General features: G+C 45.3%; 4 protein-coding genes and 1 long non-coding RNA gene across 7 annotated transcripts in view; 3 read left to right on the forward strand and 2 right to left on the reverse strand.

The window, feature by feature from the left end:
- Window positions 1–17,452, reverse strand: part of LOC116787389 — a 28,395-nt gene that overhangs the window by 8,699 nt on the left and 2,244 nt on the right. Inside the window, exons 2-4 of the mRNA XM_032688956.1 lie at window positions 4,154–4,163; window positions 2,860–2,876; window positions 957–1,376 (exon numbers count right to left, since the gene is read on the reverse strand). Of these exons, the coding sequence (XP_032544847.1) occupies window positions 957–1,376; window positions 2,860–2,876; window positions 4,154–4,163 (447 nt within the window). The remainder of the gene's footprint in view (window positions 1–956; window positions 1,377–2,859; window positions 2,877–4,153; window positions 4,164–17,452) is intronic.
- On the forward strand, window positions 3,218–3,966 carry LOC116787002 (histone H2A-IV). Its single transcript, XM_032688213.1, has one exon. It carries the CDS (start codon window positions 3,352–3,354, stop codon window positions 3,739–3,741), a length of 390 nt encoding a protein of 129 aa, XP_032544104.1. The 5' UTR covers window positions 3,218–3,351; the 3' UTR covers window positions 3,742–3,966.
- On the forward strand, window positions 4,762–11,963 carry LOC116787021. 3 transcript variants are annotated; one of them, XR_004357131.1, is made up of 4 exons: window positions 4,762–5,098; window positions 5,401–5,505; window positions 8,429–8,466; window positions 10,015–11,963. It is a non-coding gene; the product is annotated as an uncharacterized LOC116787021 (long non-coding RNA). The 3 variants fall into 3 exon arrangements; XR_004357129.1 differs by having other exon boundaries at window positions 5,404–5,505; XR_004357130.1 differs by having other exon boundaries at window positions 4,762–5,094; window positions 5,404–5,505.
- LOC116787016 (histone H4) lies at window positions 15,453–15,998 on the forward strand. Its single transcript, XM_032688229.1, has one exon. It carries the CDS (start codon window positions 15,478–15,480, stop codon window positions 15,787–15,789), a length of 312 nt encoding a protein of 103 aa, XP_032544120.1. The 5' UTR covers window positions 15,453–15,477; the 3' UTR covers window positions 15,790–15,998.
- On the reverse strand, window positions 16,649–17,083 carry LOC116787020 (histone H3). Its single transcript, XM_032688235.1, has one exon. The coding sequence runs from the start codon at window positions 17,078–17,080 to the stop codon at window positions 16,670–16,672; it is 411 nt and encodes a 136-aa protein (XP_032544126.1). The 5' UTR covers window positions 17,081–17,083; the 3' UTR covers window positions 16,649–16,669.

A 17,452-nucleotide genomic window follows, 5' to 3' on the forward strand; every position in this document is an offset into this window, starting at 1 on the left:
TAAACTGACATCTCTAATAATCCATACAGGATATTCAGAAACATTAAGGATGCCACGAGCGTGTCCTAGAGAAGATACCAGGAAAAAGCACAACTCATAAAACGTGACTCGCAGAAAATACCCTTGCCTTTGCCCTGCCCCAGCTCTTTGGAAATACATTTATCTCGGAATAAATGTGGGTGTTTGAGAAGGGCTGAAAATGCCCGCGAGACGTCTCTCACGACAGCAATACTCAACTAGGAGTGATAAAACACTGGAAAAACTACTGACCAAGCGCCCTTCCAGAAAAGGCGGGAAAGGACTTCTTGCAGCTTCCGAAAAAAACCAAGCCCCCAGAGTCTTCCAAAAATAACAATAGAAAAATGTTTGGAAAGGAAAACTAGCCGTAACGTTACCATGAGAACATAAAGTATAGGCAGCACAGCAGAAAGCATTTACAATAAACTTAAATTCTCTAGTCGTCACCGCAGAATTCTGTAAAGGTCCACCCCTTTATGAATTCAGGCAGTTTGTACGGAAGCTTTACGGACGCGCAGCCGAACGGATAAAAAAAATACATATTCCAGCGGGGTATCTTCCCCTTCAGAAAAGGAAGGCAAATGTAGATTACAACATTTTCCTTAACAGCCAAAATCTAAGTATCTGGGAAAACGTGTAGAAAGCAATATCCACCCTGAACAAAGATTTGTCCTAGGACAATCACCTCAGCACACTATACCGTTTAATGCTGAAGTCATGATTTAACTCCCTTGACATGTAATTAATTTATTCTGTTTAGTACTTACCTGAGGTGTCAGATCTCGCTTAACGTAAAGCCACTCGAAACACAGGAAAACACACTACTTCCTATGCATGACTACGAGTTTACAGCTCTTTTTAGTGGCCATGTGGTGGCTCTTAAAAGAGCCTTTGGGTTTTCGATGGTCTGAAAGATCCGTTTGATGAAGTTTAAGCGCGCTCTCCGCGGATGCGGCGGGCGAGCTGGATGTCCTTGGGCATGATGGTGACGCGCTTGGCGTGGATGGCGCACAGGTTGGTGTCCTCGAAGAGCCCCACCAGGTAAGCCTCGCTGGCCTCCTGCAGCGCCATGACGGCCGAGCTCTGGAAGCGCAGGTCGGTCTTGAAGTCCTGCGCGATCTCGCGCACCAGGCGCTGGAAGGGCAGCTTGCGGATCAGCAGCTCCGTCGACTTCTGGTAGCGGCGGATCTCGCGCAGCGCCACCGTGCCGGGCCGGTAGCGGTGCGGCTTCTTGACGCCGCCCGTGGCCGGCGCGCTCTTGCGGGCCGCCTTGGTGGCCAGCTGCTTGCGGGGCGCCTTCCCGCCCGTCGACTTACGCGCCGTCTGCTTCGTGCGCGCCATGTCCTGCGGAGCAGCCCCTGCACTCGAGAAAGCAATCCCTGTGCAGGAGGCAGCCGCGGGGGACTCTATTTATAGCCGTCCCCGCTCTGTGATTGGCCAGCGCGAAGGCAGACCTGGCTGCCATTGGACAGGGGGAAGGATTCGAAAAGCCCGCGCGGTGGGAAGGGGGATGGGCGGGAGCAGCTGCCGGTCCCCGCTCCGCAATTCCCTCCCTCCCTCCCTCCCTGGAAGCGACCGCACTCCCTCTTCTCATCTCTTGCAGCTCCGCCCGGCGGAGCGGGGCCGGAGGCAGCAGGACGCGGTGCCACAGCTGTAACCGGGCAGCGGAGTTTTCACCCCGCAGCAAACGCTTTTATCGCGGCCTCTGCTCGGGACAAGCTTCCCTCGTAAAGGGAAGGATTCAAGTTCCCTCGCAAAGGCATTTTCTTAAAAACAGCCTTCCCTGTGCAACCCAAGCAACCTCAAGTGTGATAAAGCGCTCACCTTTGGTGATTTTTGTTGTTTGGTTTAGTTTGGTTTTTTTTTGTTTGTTTGGTTGGTTTGGGTTTTTTAAGTGTCCCTTATTTTAACTTGTAATTTCCTATTATGTTGTCACTTAGAAACCCTTTAATTCTGCCGCGCTTATGCTCCATGGGATACAATAAAAGGTACGCCACTTCCTTATGAAACCTGAGGAGCTAGTGAATTATACTGTTCTCTATTCCGTTTTTACTTCTGCTGTGCTTGGAGGCATAGATTTCATTAAACATTCCCTTACAAATATCACAGACTAATCCCTAAAGACTGTCCTGCGTAAACAAGCTGCTTTGGCTTGCAGCCAAGTCACTTGAGGATGACATCTAATATTTAAAGGGGACAACGATATTTTATTAGGAAAAAAAAGTACAAACTGCACTGAGACAATACTGTCATTGTAAATAATTAGAACAGATATAAATACTCTTAAAAGGAAGAAGGAAAACTAATAGCTTTAAAACTCGATTAGGTGCTTAGCATTCCTTTTATAGACCTGGCAAACAGCCTGTCAGAATAGGACACTCACAAGACGACCCAAATCTTTCCCGGTAAACAGGATAAACATTTTTCCCTACTATTTTAACAACATGTCCTAACCCAGGAACTAAACCACTACCAATTACAAGTACCACTCACCGAAGCCAATTAGTGTGACAGACTCTTTTACTGAATATATGGGTGGCTCTTAAAAGAGCCTTTGGGTTGAAAGTGACGGTCCGAGACGCCCTACTTGGAGCTGGTGTACTTGGTGACAGCCTTGGTGCCCTCGGAGACGGCGTGCTTGGCCAGCTCGCCAGGCAGCAGCAGCCGCACGGCCGTCTGGATCTCCCGCGACGTGATGGTGGAGCGCTTGTTGTAGTGCGCCAGGCGCGAGGCCTCGCCGGCGATGCGCTCGAAGATGTCGTTGACGAAGGAGTTCATGATGCCCATGGCCTTGGAGGAGATGCCCGTGTCGGGATGCACCTGCTTCAGCACCTTGTACACGTAGATGGAGTAGCTCTCTTTCCTAGTCTTTCTACGCTTCTTGTCACCTTTTTTTTGGGTTTTGGTGACGGCTTTCTTGGAGCCTTTCTTCGGAGCGGGAGCGGATTTAGCTGGTTCCGGCATTTTACGGCTTTGTCACCACCTGTCCACCGCAGGAACGACGTAAATACAAAGGCGGCGACGCCCGTATTTATAGGGACGGTATGCAAATGATATGACTCGACGGTGCTCTTGCCTATTGGACAATCTGGGGCCGTGATGTCAAACCATCGAGCGTCTTCGATTGGTCGCTCTTCCATCTGCATTCCCATTGGTTAATTCTACAATCCCTGCCTCCGCCAATCAGGAGTCCCACTGAACCCCGGAAGGAAGGGATAAAAACGCAGAGTGGGACCTTTTGCCGTATTTACTCCTTTTGCGCGGCGCTCTAAGGTATTCTGTAGGGTATTATTTTTATTTCCTTTCTGTTTTGTGCTCTCTCTTTGCTGAGGCATGTCCGGGCGCGGGAAGCAGGGCGGGAAGGCGCGGGCCAAGGCCAAGTCGCGCTCGTCGCGGGCCGGGCTGCAGTTCCCCGTGGGCCGCGTGCACCGGCTGCTGCGCAAGGGCAACTACGCGGAGCGGGTGGGCGCCGGCGCGCCCGTGTACCTGGCGGCCGTGCTGGAGTACCTGACGGCCGAGATCCTGGAGCTGGCGGGCAACGCGGCCCGCGACAACAAGAAGACGCGCATCATCCCCCGCCACCTGCAGCTCGCCATCCGCAACGACGAGGAGCTCAACAAGCTGCTGGGCAAGGTGACGATCGCGCAGGGCGGCGTGCTGCCCAACATCCAGGCCGTGCTGCTGCCCAAGAAGACCGACAGCCACAAGGCCAAAGCCAAGTAAAGTTCTCCAGATAAAATAACCCAAAGGCTCTTTTCAGAGCCACCCACATCTTCCTAGAAAGAGCGGGAACGCTTGACCCTACAAACACATGCTGTTTGACATATCTGAAAACCTTAAATGTCAAAGGAAGCTTTCTGAAATATAAACTTTCTGTGTATTTTTAACTTTTGCTGATCAGTGTAGTTCTCTGCATTTTTCTTTAAGACATCCATGTTCTTATGTAAATGTGCCTCTGTTTCCCTTTTTGGGGAAAAAAAATAATTAAAGGTATCTATTGCGATTGAAATCGGTCACCGCAGCATGGTTTGAGAAATGTGAACTAGGCCAAGGGTGTACTCTCTGCTTGTCTCCCCATGGATTCAGTGGGTGGGAAGCACCATTAAGCTCGGTGGTGGTAGGATGGGGCGGGGACGGGGGCCGTCCTTGCCAATCCGACTGGAATGCGCGGTTTTCAAACCAGAGAGGGATTGAGCCCCCTCCTCTGCCAGTGAGCCGCTGCTGTCCCTGCGTTGGGGTGGAAAGGTGTCGGGGTGCCTTATGCGTAGTGGTTGCTGTAATTTTCTGCCTTCTGAGGTTGTTTTTTTTTTCTTGTTTGCAATTTGGGGTTATCAGGGGATAGTAAGAAAATGGTAAGTACTTCAGTGGGATGCTGTCCAGGACAGTTTCCAAAGGGTGTGTCAGGTATTCTATTTAAGTGATAGATAATGATGGCGACTATCATAATGGAGTTAAAGCAAAATAGGCTGGAGTGTGAGTTCATATAGAAGCACTATGGAAACACACACAGGAAAGGGGGTCATCATGTACCAGTCTAGACTTGAACTGATGTTCCAATTCTTTCTGTTTCATCCTGGTGGTGTTCAAAAGTGCTCTTGGCATATTTCTGCAAAAGTTTCCTTTACTTATACGGTACAGACCCCTGGGTACTGTCACTTTCGTCTTGGCCGAGCTCCTCGGTCCCACCTTTTTGGGTTTCGTAGCCTTAGTTGCCTTTTTGGGGCCCTTGGCTGCTACGACCGCCTTGGCCTGCTTGACTGCGGGAGCCTCTTGTGCTCCAAAGAGGGGGACACGGCCTTGATGACGCGGGAGTCGCGGGCTCTGAAGTCGCCGCATCTGGCTTGAGGATCCCGAGGTGCTGGGGGCACGTAAATCAAGATACTACGCGAGAGATCGGTATTTGCAGGGAGGAGCCTGTCCGCCATTGGTGCCTCGGGGAGTCCGCCCTGCTGGGGCACAGCGACAGCTTTTGTCCCCTCTCTTTCCTCTGAACACGTTAATTTTATTTCTTTTTTTTTTTTTTTTTCCTTTTCTTCTGCTGTAAAGAGCACCGCTTCTCACCTTTGTTAGGCAGATGTAGGTAAAAGAGGCTTTTACTTCCTTTTTATTCAGTAATGTTTATTCCGGAAGAAAATCCCTGCCCGAAGGGGAAGCAGGAATGCAACGCGGGGAGCTGGGAGCCTCAGAATGAGGCTTTCTGAGAGCTGGGGAGGATGTTTTCTTTGTTCTTTAAAACCGTCCTTGAGAACTAAAAAAGGAAAACTCCGCAGTTGTTTGTTTCTGCTGTTGTTTGGTTGGTTGGGGTTTTTTTTCAGGGTTCTGTCTCAGGAGGCAGAGAAATGAGCCACTGTGCCATTGTGTTAATGGAAAATGTTTTTCAAGCAGAGAGAGATAACGTAGGAGTGCCCAGCTGAAGTCTTGCTTGGAAACAAGATGAGAAAGGCGGGACTGCTATCAAACGGTACAAGATTTTTGCACAATTTTCAGGTTGGTTTGGGATTTTTTTTTTTGATTGGTTGTTGGTTTTTTTTGTGTGTGTGTGTGTGTTTGGTTTTTTGATTGTTATTTTATCTTTTATTTTTTATTTCCCGAAATAGATAGAGGATTTTTTTTTTAATCATCTCTGTCTTATTGAAAGAAATTGCATTAGGTGTTAATCACCTGCTATTCAGAGCTGGACTTTGAAACAACGTTAACTGCAGGACTTTATTAGTAACTATGCTGAAATTTGAGGCTAGAATTAGTTTTAAAACACTTAAGGATTTTTTGTTTGTTTGTTTAATAATCTCAAATTTTCTGTATTTAGTATATTTGGCAAAATAGCCTTCTATTGGTGTATATTTAGTATGGGAGGAAGAGATTACGTGAGTCTAAAGCAGGGAATTGATTTATACGAGGTTCTGATTGGGCCATTTGAAAATCCTGAAACAGAGGCCTCCCAAGTTTCATTTTTGCCCTTGAAGACACAGTGTGAGGAGGGAGCATTTCTTTTCAAGAACAATGCTCATACTTTCTTCTTAGACACTTCAGTATGTCTGTTCTACTTCTCTTGGAAATTGGAAAAGAGGTGGCTGGATTTGTTTTGTTTTGTTGTTTGTTTTTTTCCCCTCTGATTTTTGAAAAATCATTTGAAAACACAAATATTCTAACAGTTTTCAAATAAGATATGAGCAGATTGGAATCTAGTCTGAAGTGTTTGTATTGTTTTTCTATTATGTTCCTCATTAAAAACTAGTTAAGCTCAGTATTGTAATTCATGAAGTTCACCATTTCCTTCTCAGAACTTTCCAGCCATGCTTCCCCCTTGAGATGGTGCTTATAACTAGCTCGGTTTCCTTATACAGAAATTTATAAACAATGTTCTCTCTATCCCACCAGTAGGATTTTCATGGCGGGTTTAAGTATGTTTCTATTAGTAGAGGAAAACTGATAAGTTTCTGTATATTAAATCCTTTTTCCTCAGCTAAATTACACTGGAATGTTTTCCTAGGATTACTGCATATACCTGTTTCTCCTGACCAGTCATTCATATTTAATGTAGAAAGGCAACTTGTTCTTCTACTTCGGGTGACTGCGCTTGTTAGAAATGAACACGTTCTGTCTGCATACCATAGTTAAAGAACAGGGTTGTATATATTGAAATAGAAGAGAGAAATGTACTATATTGCCTATTTGCTTATGTGGCAGATGAGAGTTAAAAGTGTTTTCTTGAAAACCACAATATTTTATTTCATTGCAGATGCAAAATTTCCCTTACCAAATTTCATTTCAACTATTAAGCCAACCTAAATTCTCGAAAAGGGTAAAGTCTTTAGATTTAAGAACAGTGCATCACAGATGCTGGTGGTCACAAAATAAGTGTTTAATGACATACATGACACTAATTTACTGTTGAATTTTAAGTCCACACAAAATATATCCTTATGCTTTAAAGTACTAACTGTAGCATAGGTAGTGCAATCTGTCAGATGACTTGCTCCCATGAATATTATTCACCCTGTAGTTATTAAAAAGCAACTCTCTATTTTTCAAAGGACTAAAACATAATATGCAAGACAATATTAAAAAAAAAGGAAAAGAAAAATAAACTACACTCAGTTACAGAAACATTCCCAAGTATACTGAGAAACAAGTTTTTAAAAAGTAAAGTGATAGAAGAATGTTCACTCTTAGGCTTTTTCATAGTCACAATACAGTGTGAGAAAAAGTCCTTAGATATTCTTTTCCTTCAAAAAGTCTTATTCACGTTGTTTTGGTTTGTTTTTTGCTGGTTTTATTTTGTTTGTTTGTATTTGAAAAAGACTGTCTATGCTTAATTTTTCTCTAGTGACCTGATTGAGGACAGAATTGAAATATTGTTCAAGCTCCTTTGGTAGTAAAAGTCTTAGAGAAAACTGTGATTTTATTTTTTTTTCTCATGAGAATTTGCTTTAGGCTAGCAAATTTACCAACAATGTAAACAAGCTAAAGTATTTACATAGGTCAACAAACATGAATGGAATTAATTGCTTAGTACCAATGCTATCACCATGATTCTGTAGGCTCCTCCTTGTAAAACTTATTTGAACATTTACATCACATACTCTATGCAAAGGTTCAACTTTTGTAGGTCTTTTATTAAATTACTCCCAAATTTCTTCACTCAAATTTTTAGTTTCTTTAGTACCTTTTGCAAACTTCCATAGCACACCAAAATACAATAAAGTAGAAATATCCTACAAATCTGGTGTAACGTTATAGAAACCATTTGAATAATACCATGAGTAGTTTATTTTTTATGAACACTGAAAACAGACCTGCTTAGAGACCAAATGAACTTTTTTAAAGAAAAGGTTATTGTGTGTTTCTCTCAAATACATAGTGCAGGATCAATTTAGATTTTGGTAAACACGAAAGAAATCCACTAGTCTCCATTCACACCATTTTGGAGGTATTCCTGATGCTCAGGAAGTTTGTTGGAAAGTCTAGAAACCAATTGCACTGCAGCTATGGAAATGCAGCAGAAAACTGTTTTTCTGCAGGTCACAATAAATACTCTGCGTGTATCTAATAATAACAGAAAAACAGATTGCCGTAAACCCTAGCTAAGTCCTCCTGTGTCTTTGTCTTTGCATCTTCTGAGATCCTTATCGTTACCATGGCAAGCTGAATCACGGGGAGGGCTGATCTCTTCGGGGCATTCCGGTTCAGCTCTGGTGCCCAGCAGGGAAGTGGGGAGGGGTGCCCAGTCACGACCCGCCTGGGCTGCAGCAATTTCTGACCAATCCTGCCCGGGAAGCAGCTTACCTCCCTCTTCCCCCTCCTCCTTCTTCCTTTCCTCTCTATCTCCCTCTGCTTACCTTCTCTGCCACTGCTTCCTGCCCCCTTCGCCTGTCCCTTTCCGAGTCATTTTTGTTTTGTTAATCTGCAGACAAGGAAGATGAATCTGCTGGATGATACCACAATGGGGTGATAAGCCCCTCCCTCTGGCTGTTGTTAAAACCAGCCTGCGTTTTGAATTCTTCTGGTTTCTTCTATCAACTGCTAGTTTGTATTTTTTGACTGCCATTTATTTATACTGTGGCTGCTGCCCAGACTAAGGGGAAAAAAAACCCAACCAACCAAACAAAAGCCAAAAAACCCCACCACAAAACCAAAACAAGGAACAGTTGGGATGTTCCAGCTTGCTCTGACAGAAAATGTTATTTTGATTCTGCAGGCTTCACAGCTGAGAGATGGATCATCCTATATGATAAAATACTTCTGTAAGGGGACCATGGTCATTAAATCCTTCCCTCCTTGTCCTTTCTGTCCTAGAAAACTTGATATATGGGTGCATGGTACAGAAACAACCCTGCCATACTAACTAGGCTGATGCAGACAAACCTTTTTTCCTCTCCAGATGTCGTGTCTATATAACACATCTTTGAGAGTTTCATTGTTTCAGGTCTCTGCACTCCGCATACAAATGATACTGCTTTTCACTTGTAGGGAGGGATTTCAAACAGAAACCAAATCCTCTTCCTAAAGATATTGCAGCTTTTTCCTGTCATGGAATTCCTCTGTTGCCTTCCCAACTATTTACTAAGAGAACCATGAAAATACCAGCCCAAACCAGGATGCTAGCAATTTGGAAGCCCTGAAAAAAAATAGTTAAGCACTTGAATAGGATTTTTTTTTTTTTTTTTTTTTTTTAGGGGAAGTCGTTTTGCTGTTATTTGGTTGGGTTGGGTTTTTTTGGAGGGGGGGAGGAGAGGAGGAGCCAGTTTTTTGTTTGGGGTTGGTGCTTTTATGGGGGGGATTTCTTTGCTTGTTTTTTTTATGTTATCGAAAAAAACCAAAATCAACCCTCAGGACATGTGTGTAATTAAATGGACCAGTTTATGAACAATTTACCACAGGCATTAGCAAGTGCTTTGCTTGTGGAAGCAGCTATGTAGTCTACAATTGATTTCTATAAAGGAGAGGGATGGCACCAATCTCGTCTTTCCACACATCATCTTCATCTTTTTTCTTTGATTTGGAAAATGCCTATAGAGAAAAGGAATCCATTTACTTAAGGAAACTGCCTATGAAATTTAGCATTTCTGGTTTCAGTAACCTTTTGGTTTATAACTAATTTTATAATTAGATTAGACCTCACTAAATGTGATAGATTTAACCACTGACCTTACAGATAGTAAAAATAAGCAAGAACATCTTCAACCAGTAGTGGTCTCTGTTCTGAAAGTGTCCTAATATTCTTAGTAAAAAAGCCATTTTAGACCTTAAATCATCTTTATCACTTTTCTCAGAATTTTTTTTACCACTTGCATTTATTTGTTTATTTATGGGCCAGAAATGTGTACCCTACTCAGGGTGCAACTATTTCACACAATGCTACAATGGTAATAGGATACAATATCCTGTTTTACTGTCCCTTCATCTTCTGGTGATTCTTGACATTCAAGTTATTTTCACTGAAGTACTTCTGAGCATTGAACATGTTCGTTTTAGTTATTTATTTGTTGTTTTCAGATGTGGGAAGAATTTTTTATTAGGATCAAACTGGAGGGTGCAGTAAAAGTGGAAGATTGTGGTGAGACAGCTTTGAAGACTGAGTTAAGAATCAGGCACAGGGGAAGGACAAGCAGTAAAATTGAAAACTGTGGTTAAATGAAAGTGAACAAATGAGAAGACTGAAATTTATTGTTATTTAATGACATCCAAAACACCTAAAGATGGAGCGCTCGAGATGTTTATGCCGTAGAGGTCATGGCAAGTTCACTGTTGCATATCAGGAAAATAAAGATTTTTTTTGTTCCTCACCAAAAGGATGGTTGGATTTGCCATCATCCGTTATGATCCAGAAGTCCAAGTCCATATGTCTTTATGGGTGGTGAGGTTCTAATTAGTTGCTAATCTTGTGTGTGTGCAGACTGCTAACTGCTGAAGGACCTTGTAGCCACAAGAAGTTCATACAGAATAGCAGCAGCACTGGATTGTACTAGCAAGATCAGTAATTACTATACATACAGAAATTATAAAGGTGAAAAAATATTACCTTGTAAATAACTTTCTAACTTTCTTTCTCCTATGTGTTGTTGTTTTGGTTTGGTTTTTTTTTTGTTTTGTTTGGTTTGGGTTTTATTTCAGACCAAATTGTCCCTTGTCCATTTCTGTGAATTTGGGGATAACTAGCAAGAGTTATTGAGGGTTTCTGCATAAACACATCAATGCATGAAAAGGTAGCACTTAACACTTCAAAGCATCAGTAGTTAAAAAGTATATGTATGATTTTGATGTGTTTTTTGAAGCCCCGTCAGAGATGGACACACTGTGACTGGATGGGAGCTACCATGATCCATGATCCATGCTGGTTTCTGGCTTCCACCTAGAGAAGTGCAACCGTAACTATACCAGCTCTGGCCTTCAGCACACAGTTGTAAGTAGAGCCTGGAAGCAGATGCACACACTGGAGAAGAAATCCTACTGTGCCCCGAGGCAATCAGATCCATGGGGAGCAGCCACTCCAGGTGCCAGGTGCATCAGATTAGTCCAGGTGAATGAGAATGAAAACTAGGACTGAGCTGACCAAGCCTCAGTGTGGCAGCAATTTAGGGGCACGTTGGGGTGTGAAATGTGTGATTCTCCTTTATATTGTGGGTCTAACAACCAGTCCTACTGGGGCCTGTCTTCAGTATCCTGGAAGGTGGCCTGTGCAGAGACTGACAGCTTGGAGTCTCCCTGTAAGTAGGGTGCACCAAGCCTTGATTTTACTTATGTTGTAATTAACGGATTTGTCATGCAACTTTCAAAAATATTTGCTTTCCTCCATGAAATTAGACAAATTCTAACAATATTTAGTCATGTTGATTGTCACTCTAGGCAAAAATCCATCTCTATTTTTAGTTGAACTTGTGCATTTCATGTGATAATGCTCTGGGATCACTTCTATTTCCCTAGGAAGATGATGCAAAGAAAGATGATTGCTTTCCCTCACAAGTGTCTCACCTAAATGAAGCAGCACATTTATTACAAGCTTTTGCTTTAGGAGGTGAAGCAAATCTGTATCTCCAATTTTCATTATATCTATCATGATACTTTTAGCTAATTTAAAAAACATACCACAGAGGCTTAAATTTTGAAACTCACACTATTTTAACAGCCTATTCAAAGGGATGGTTGTCTTTTGGGAAGGATGGGAGTGTTAGAAGGAATGTCAGGATGAGAGATTGAAAGCTGATGCAGAAGGGAATAGGAGTGCTAAAATCTCCTGACACTCCTAGAGTGGGCAAAGGAGTAGAGTCATTCTCTCACTCATTCCTGCCATCACTCAATCTGTTCCTTCACTCAAAATGTGCCATGACTGCCTTCCCACATCATGGGAGACAGCTCTGGGCTCTTCCAACTCATGCTGCCTGATCAGGAAAACATTTTGCTCTTCTCATACTGTTTTGATTGATAGGGAGAGCTCATTGTAAAAATTAAAAAAAAAATAAAAATTATTATTAATTTGTAGTCCATATACTCATTTCTTGCTTCTGAGTAACAAAACAATCCATGCAGATGAATCACCAGGAGTAAAGGACAAACTCTGACCATAAAATATGAGAGTGGCAATAAAATAAAAGGTGTCATATTGGGAAATGAAGTGTTACTCCAGAACTGAGTGAATTTGAATTGCTTAGAACTCCTCCTTTCTTTTCCATAACTTTGAAAGGTTCAAGTTCCTGTAAACAGGTTTTTTGCTTTTCCTTTAGGTTTAATTTTGTTTCTTTTTCAGGAATGTCCTAATACTTCAATAGCACACACACTGTTACTTTGTACCTACAGCCACCAGTGAAAAGCTTAGAAAGATACCAGACACACACACTATGCTAAAATAGAACCAAGAAAATTAAACTGCCTGGTGTGAAAAAGATAAATTTGGATAAGCATTACTTGACTTGAACAATCATGAAATATAGAATATTTCCTCAAATAACACAAACACACTGTAATGCACCAATCTAGTCTACGTACCTGTACATCGTTGTCATATCTACAAGGGTTCTGTGTAATACTGGTCATAATAAAAATTCATTCATTAAATAATCTGTGGGGTTTTTTTTCTTTGAAATTGAACTATTGCTTAGGTTAAGAACAAATTACATTAATATCTGTTTTGGTTCTTCCCCTGAATTGTCACTCTTAAAATGTAATGGACCCTGGATAAGGATAAAAAATTGATTACTTGAAGAAGTCTAATGTAGAGATGATCAAGAAAATATGATGCAGAAGTAAGCAAAGGTTAAATTTAATAGAAAAAAATATTAACTGCCACACAAAGAGATATAGGGAAATAAAAAACATCAAGAAATGAATGGTAAAAAAGATTGCAACTTTCTGGCAAAGTGTCAATCAACAGTGGGCATGAGAGGTGAACAGGGCAGCTTGCAAGGCTCCCTGATTCCACTGATGAGGGAGTGAGCAAGGGACTGCATGGTGCATGGTTGCTGGCAGGGGTTAAACCACAACATCACCATAAATGGGGGGGGGGGCTTTATCTGTCCTAATAGCATCATTAAGGTTGATATCAGAAGATAAATATGTCCTTGTTTTAGCTGTAGAACTAAATCATGTGATATTAGTAGATATAAATTGAGATAAACACTACAAAGATGGCCATCTACATATGGAAATACTTATCAAAATGGTGGCTAAGCATAACCTGAATTAAATAGCATACATACCAAAAGGCCTACAAAGAGAGAAAAATAAATCCTAAAGTCCCTGTCTTGTAACATCCATTCCTCTCACACCTCCTGAGAAAGAGAACTTTCAAGGAAAAATGATGAAAAATGACAAATAAGAACAACAAAAAAAGTGATAGCTAAAATGGAAAAGTATGTGAAATTATCAAGCTAAACCTTTTCACGTTTAAGAAACATTATACAGTAATGAGCATCCATTTGAAACAGGGAAAAGATGGGAACGATGAAACAAAATAAGAAATAGCTGACCAATTTTAGTGGGTTGACCTTGGCTGGATGCCAGGTACCCACTAAAGCCACTCTGTCACTCTCCCTCTGTAACTGGACAGAGGAGAAAAAAAACCAAACAGCTAAGGATTCATGAGTTAGGAGCTGGGAGAGGGCAGTGACTGATTACCTTCATGGGCAAAACAAGACTCAAAGTGGGGATAGTACTTATTTATCACCAACAGGATAAGAGCCAAAGAGTGAGAAATAAAACAGTCTTAAAGACACCTTCCCTTCACCCCTCCTTACTTCCTTGTTCTCCCTCTTCCACCCCAGCGGTGCAGGGGGATGGGGAATGGGGGTTACGGTCAGTTGTTGTTTCTGCTGCTAGTCAGGGAGAGGAGTCCTTCCCCTGCTCCCATGGGGTCCCTCCCACAGGAGACAGTCCTTGATGGACCTCTCCAGCATGAGTTCATCCCTCAGGCCGCAGTTCTTCCCAAACTGCTGTCCCGTGGGTCGCTCCTCCATGGGGTGCTGTCCTTCACAAATGAGCTGGACCGACATGGGTCCACAAGTCCTAACTGGGAAAAACCTACTCTAGCATGGGCTTCCCTCTCCATGGACTGCAGGTCCCTGGCAGGACCCTGCTCCATCTTGGGCCTCTCACAAGGTCACAGCCTCTTTTGGATATCTGCTGCTCCAGCATGGGCTCCTCCATGGGCTGCAGGGGCACAGCTGCTCCACCATGGTCTGCACCATGGGCTGCAGGGGTCACAGCTCCTGTGCCTGGAGCATCTCCTGCCCCTCCTTCTGCACTGACCTTGGTGTCTACATTGTTGTTCCCATGTTCTCACTCCGCTCTTCCCTGGCTGAAATTTTTTCCATGCAATGGTCTTCTGTTCTTAAATATGTTATCACAGAGGTGTTACTGTTACTCCTAATTGGCTCAGTCTTGGCCAGTGGCAGGAAGTCTGTCCTGGAGCCAGCTGGCATTGGCTCCATGGGACAGGGAAATCTTCTAGCAGCTTCTAGCTACTAGAGGGCTTCTAGCAGCCCTCTGCTACCAAAACCCAGCCACAGAAACTCACTACACTAATGAAAAAAAAAAAAAATGCACAAAAAATGTGCATTGTACACAGGTATAACTTACCAGGGAAAAACTCCTGCCAAAAAAGACATGATAAGTAGTAACTGTATGGAATAGCATTTATTTGATGATCCTTCAAGAACAAGGTAAAAATACCTCAAACATAAATTCATGGTAAATTTAAATAACAATTCAGACAGAAAAAGTAGAACTGTGTGTGCGCATGTAAGGTTTGGAAGCTTTGAGGACTTGCAGCACCTGAACGGACTCGTAGAGCCAATAGGCACCTCAGCACAAATCAACAGCTCCAGAACACGTATTGTTCAAAAGGTAGTATCATGTGAAGAAACAGCAAAAGTTTTTTATTGTTTCAACAAAGTAAGACCATGAGAATAATCAAACACATGCCGCATCTTTAAAAACACATGGAGATATGTAGTTTTTCATCGGTCCATCAGCAAGAGACAAATTAACTCCTTCATCAGACCTGACTCTCACAGGCAAAACAACGCCGTGTTATCCTTAAGTCGGAGACACAGTGCACGCACAAGACTTTCCTTCCTGCAAAAAGAAGTGAACGTGTCGCCCTCACGGGGGGGGGGGGGGAAAAAGCACCTTACTACCTTTTCCGAACTCACGGTAGAAAAGGGTGGATTTCCTGTGGTACCGGACCCACCGCGCCGGCCCCTCTCGGCTGCCCGGCCGGGCCCTTCGTTGGGGCCCAGCGCCGGCGGGACCGCGGCGAAAACGCGGCAGGGGCGGGTTGGGCCCCCGGGGGCGGGGCCGACCCTGCAGCGCGCGCGGCCCCTCTGCCCCTATGGGAGCGGTGGCGCGAACGTCCCGCCCCAGCCCTGCCCCGCCGCAGTCCTCAACCAGGTCGGACCGACAGCAATATACAGGCGCTGGGGCTCCGTTTTTCATTAAAACGTTTGCGGTTGATCGAGACGCATCATGTCTGGTAGAGGCAAAGGCGGGAAGGGGCTCGGCAAAGGCGGCGCCAAGCGCCACCGCAAGGTGCTGCGCGACAACATCCAGGGCATCACCAAGCCGGCCATCCGCCGCCTGGCTCGGCGCGGCGGCGTCAAGCGCATCTCGGGGCTCATCTACGAGGAGACGCGCGGCGTGCTGAAGGTCTTCCTGGAGAACGTCATCCGCGACGCCGTCACCTACACCGAGCACGCCAAGAGGAAGACGGTGACGGCCATGGACGTGGTCTACGCCCTCAAGCGCCAGGGACGCACCCTCTACGGCTTCGGCGGCTAAACTCGATTCCTGGCCTCGCTTACGCTTTTAGAACCCAAAGGCTCTTTTCAGAGCCACCCACAAGTTTCAGGAAAAAGAGCTTTAATCGTTGCATGTGTACGTAGTTGTTATACTTGCGGTTAAATTTGTAGGCGGAGATAAGGGAAGGGACTTCGCTTTTCTTGACCGGGGGCTCCCTGGGCTCAAGAAAAAAGCAGCCATGGCGGTTACATCCTGTATACCCGCACTTTGCTTCCCACACTCTCCTCCGCACACAGCACAGGTCCTCTTTGGAAAGGGCAATGGAAAGTACAGACAAAGGTGAGAAAAAGCGAGACGTCGGGAGCAAGCGCCGGTTTGCAACAGCCGCTCTCCCGGCACCACCGTTGTAGTCTGAGGCGGGAAGGAAGCTCGCGAAATGGCGGCGCTCTCCAAGTCTCTGCCAGTCGGGGGGCGGGACAGAGCGGGAAGGCGGGGGGAGAAGAAAAGCTAAGAACACTCGATAGCGTCCTGGGGACTGCGGAGCAAAGAGGCTGCGAACCCTGTGCTGAACAGCCTTCTCGTACTCCCCCCCCTCCTTGTAAGGATGCCTTTTCTGCTCCAGGCACCGCTCTCGGCTGCACACATCACCTCAACCCCTCTCCCCTCCTCCCGCGCCGGCGGCTTGAAGCGTGTACCGCAGAACCACTGACACACACCGGGCGGCAGGGGAGGGCGGGACTGGGCGCTACCGGAGGACCACACACCTCCCCACACCCCTCGTTATCCCAGAACCGGCACGTACAAGCGCTTGGTACAGGCTGCCCGTGCCTGATCCATAAGAGACACAGCTCTCTCCAGTGGTCATGTGGTGGCTCTTAAAAGAGCCTTTCGGTCTGGTAGTGGTGGGAGGGTAGAAGACTCAGGCGCGCTCTCCGCGGATGCGGCGGGCGAGCTGGATGTCTTTGGGCATGATGGTGACGCGCTTGGCGTGGATGGCGCACAGGTTGGTGTCCTCGAAGAGCCCCACCAGGTAAGCCTCGCTGGCCTCCTGCAGCGCCATGACGGCCGAGCTCTGGAAGCGCAGGTCGGTCTTGAAGTCCTGCGCGATCTCGCGCACCAGGCGCTGGAAGGGCAGCTTGCGGATCAGCAGCTCCGTCGACTTCTGGTAGCGGCGGATCTCGCGCAGCGCCACCGTGCCGGGCCGGTAGCGGTGCGGTTTCTTGACGCCGCCCGTGGCCGGCGCGCTCTTGCGGGCCGCCTTGGTGGCCAGCTGCTTGCGGGGCGCCTTCCCGCCCGTCGACTTACGCGCCGTCTGCTTCGTGCGCGCCATAACAACAGAGCTCCGGCCCGGACCGCAGCGAACGACGAAAAACTGTACACTGGTAGGTGGAATCGGCACCACGTCGCTTTTATATCCAAGTCCTGCCCGTTGATTGGCTGATGGGAACGGCCGAGCTCATTGGGCCAATTTGAAAACCCCGCGTTACGCCGCTCTTGGCTCCTGCATACTTAGCTCACCACAGGCTCCTTTGGTCCTTCTTTTCTTCGGAGGCCACATTTCTGATCTTTAAAACTTGGCTTAAATAACTCTGCCTTTCATCGAGATAATTCTTCTCATACAATTCCCAAGAGGAGACTGCTAGCGAAGCTGGTTGAAAATAAAACATATTTCTCTAGAATTATCAGATTTTTGGGGGATGTG

Source organism: Chiroxiphia lanceolata, chromosome 5 (assembly GCF_009829145.1).
Source record: "Chiroxiphia lanceolata isolate bChiLan1 chromosome 5, bChiLan1.pri, whole genome shotgun sequence".
In the NCBI taxonomy this organism is placed as follows: domain Eukaryota; kingdom Metazoa; phylum Chordata; class Aves; order Passeriformes; family Pipridae; genus Chiroxiphia; species Chiroxiphia lanceolata.